The 3,346-nt window shown below is 56.3% G+C and overlaps 1 protein-coding gene across 1 annotated transcript; it reads right to left on the bottom strand.

Moving 5' to 3' along the window:
• Positions 1-1,049: 1,049 nt before the first annotated feature.
• On the bottom strand, positions 1,050-3,254 carry PPCS (phosphopantothenoylcysteine synthetase). Its single transcript, XM_042831481.1, has 3 exons — positions 2,720-3,254; positions 2,328-2,431; positions 1,050-1,691 (listed from the first exon to the last, which is right to left on the bottom strand). The coding sequence occupies exons 1-3, from the start codon at positions 3,252-3,254 to the stop codon at positions 1,368-1,370; spliced, it is 963 nt and encodes a 320-aa protein (XP_042687415.1). The 3' UTR covers positions 1,050-1,367.
• Between the last annotated feature and the right edge of the window lie 92 nt (positions 3,255-3,346).

The following is a 3,346-nucleotide window of genomic DNA, read 5'->3' as shown; positions in this document are numbered from 1 at the left end:
GCGACGCGAGCACGGGCCGCGGGGCGACGGGGCGCCATGGCAACGGGCTGTCCCGAGCGCGGCGCCGATTGGCTGCGGAAGCGACACTCACCCTTTGGGGCGGGTCTTCCGGAAGTCGGCCAATCGGCGCCTCGCTCGCGGCTGCCCGTTGCCATGGCTCCGCGATGCCCCGCCCCCGCTCAACCCTGGCCGAGGGGTCACAGCCCCGCCCGCTCCCTCCCCCAAGCTGCCCGCGGTCCGGCGGGTTCCCCGCCACGCAACTCCCCGACGAAGCTACAGGAACGTTCCCAGCCCGGGCATCGCGCTCTTCTCTAGCAGGGCTGCGCCTGCAGCGTCCCTTTCAGCCCCCTCACACAGCGCTCCGGGTGCATCTCCCCCAACTTGGGTCAAACTGCACTGCGCGGACCCCCCACCACACACCATCCCACCGCAGACCGACCGCCGCCGCACAACGGCTGCTGGAAGGACACCGGACAACAACCTACTTTGCTCACCGCAGCTATTCTCTATATCCTCGCATCCCACAGCTTCTCAACCACAGCAGGTTGTGGATGCCCCATTCCTGCAGGCATTCAAGGCCAGGCTGGATGTGGCTCTGGGCGGCCTTGTCTGCTGGTTGGTGACCTGCACACAGCAGGGGGTTGGAACCAGATGAGCATTGTGTCCTTTTCAACCCAGGCCATTCTATGATTCTGTGATTCTTGAAGCCTCACACGGGTGCCTCCTACACCACGTACCAGTTCACAGACAGCAGGCAGTCAAGGGGAATACACTCAAAGAAAATAAATCACAGCAGCAGAAGGTGTTGCAGTGTTGCTCAGACTGCATTTATGTGCAGAGTTCTCTCAGAGTAGATGCACAGGATCCATCCCGGAGCAACAGACGCCCTCCAATGTTGTCACCACCCCGTTCTCATTCCATGTGCCCCAGCAGTGTCCCCATCCCTCTCAATGCCAGCTGACTGGCAGTGCTGCGCTTTCACTCCAGCCCGTGGCCAAGCACCACAAAGCTCTGTTCCTTCCATCCAGAAAGAAACTTGAAGAAGCAGATTCGAGAAAACATTTTATATATACCATTTCTCCCTCTCCCAGGGCATGGAACAGAAATACAACATAACCTTTCCTTCTTTACAGACTAGAACAAATACCATCCTTTGGAATGCTTTCAATTCAGTGCACTTTACTGCTCTGTTTTTTTTTAAAGCAAGCTATAGCAACTATTACCAAGCAGTAGAAAAGTGCAGAGTTTTGGACGGCAGCCTCCTCCGTAGGGTTGCTCTGATTATTATTCTATTCACGTGGGACAAAGAGTTGCTCCAATTCTGCTCTCTCTAGTACAACTTCATTTGCTCCATCCACAGCTGCTCATCAGATTTTCTTTTCCATAAATAAGGTATGTTGGCCCTGAAGATAACTCACTATTTTTTCTTCTATTTCCATGCCTTGCGCTATTTCTTCCTCAGAAAGAGATAATGGAGTCTGTGAGTCTTTGGTTACAATAATAACAGAGGTTCTTCGTGACTCCAGGATATTTGCTACCACCACCTGGTGACGGTATTTCTCCAGAGCCTGGCGTGATTTATCGATCAAGATCAAGGGATCTGTTTCCAATTTAAAGGAAATAACAAAAGCCTCCGGAGCCCATTCTTTGACGAGAGGAGACAGCATTTTTGGCACCATCTTCATCGTTATCTACAGTGGGAAAAGATAATAGGAAAAAAAAGTCACTGAAACAAGGGGAGTACAGAAATTCCATCTTCATGTGGGTTTTACACTGGAAGGATTTTCAAGACACTGTTTTGTCAGATTTCATTAACAGCATGTACTGCAAAACTGAATTCAAATACCTATCTACTGCTAACAATAACCAGGATGTTCTTAAACTATGAAGCAGGCCTGCAGTAACTGCATGAGCTTGTTTTTATGTAAGTACTAAAGTCCATTTTGCTACTGTAAACATCAGCAAAGGAAGAACACAAATTGCAAAATGCAGCGTTTTCAGCTCTCGAAAATCCAAGCACTTTATCAAATCATAACCATCATATCATATCATCTCTTTAAAGCACGTGAAAGATGCATATGCCAAAGCATGGGGAAAAGGAGTAACTGCCTTTTTACTCTCCAACTTCTTTGCATCTGGGTGTGCCGCTGGGAATCAGGTAGGGTCTTATTTTTCCTGTGCTAAGGAATTAATTGTGAAAATGTATGTTTCTGATTAATGAACCGCTGCTCTGCGACCTTTCCCAGATCTCACTGCCAGTCCCCTGCTGCTACATCCATGACAGGACAGTGGGGCAAGGGCAGGAGCCTTGCCCAGGTGCACCTCACCTGCAGGGGTCCCTCTGAGGACTGGATCTTGTGCTCAGACATCTCTGAGGCAGGGATGTAGAAATCAGACACTGCAGCTGCCAGGTAAAACATGACACCAGAGCCTGCGAGAGACACAACCATCACTGCTGGCAGCCTGCACAGAGCAGCCAGGCCCTTCTGCACTGCCATTCTGCGGCAGGCTGCGCTGCCAACACATGGTGATGTGATGCCAGAGCTGCAGCCCCTCACACACGCTTCCGAGAGGGGCTCAGAACAGCGCAGAGATGATCAGTGAGGTGAGCCCAGCCTCTCAGCGCAGGGGTCTCCTTTCCCCAAAGCGCAGGGGTCCCACACAGCAGATCCCTTCCGTCCCCTCGATCCCCCCACTCCCCTTCCAGCTCTGCTCTTACCGAATGGCGCCAGGGCGCGGGCGGTGGCGCGGAGCAGCGCCAGGTACTCGTTCAGACTGGTGAACTCGAGCGACAGCAGCGCACCCGCGTTGGCTGCCTGCCGGTAGGCGCGGAGGGCGGGCAGCAGGGCGGGCAGGGCGGCGGGGTCGGCGGCCACGCCGGGGGGCGGCCCCGGGGTGAGGCAGAGGGCGTCGAGCAGCGCGGGGCCGGGCGGCGGCAGCACGCGGGCCCAGGGGAAGGCGGAGCGCGCGCGGTGCAGGAAGCAAACGCCGTACCCGGCGCTCACCAAACGCTCCGCCGACACCGCGCCGCGTCGCCCGCTGCTGAAGTTCTCCAGGAAGCGCACTGCCCGCGTCTCCAACGGCACCTGCGTGCCGCCCGACGTCACGAGCGCCACGCGCCGCCCGCTGGCCACCTGAGCCGCCGCCCAGACCCGCACGCGCTCCTCCGCCGCCGCCGCCGCCGCGGCTTCCTCCTTCGCCGCCGCCATGCCCGCCCAACCTCCGTCTACTTCCGCCGGAAGTGCCTCCGCCATGATGGTGCTGCCCTCTTCTACTTACGCCGGAAGCACTGCGCACGCCGGAAGCGCCGCCCCGTCGCCACGGCAACGCGGCTACCGCGCTGAGG

Source organism: Centrocercus urophasianus, unplaced genomic scaffold, assembly GCF_019232065.1.
Source record: "Centrocercus urophasianus isolate 14NV4802_14NV808 unplaced genomic scaffold, USGS_Curo_1.0 seq_36, whole genome shotgun sequence".
In the NCBI taxonomy this organism is placed as follows: domain Eukaryota; kingdom Metazoa; phylum Chordata; class Aves; order Galliformes; family Phasianidae; genus Centrocercus; species Centrocercus urophasianus.
The sequence above is the reverse complement of the archived record's forward strand: the minus strand, read 5'-3'. Positions and strand labels throughout refer to the sequence as shown.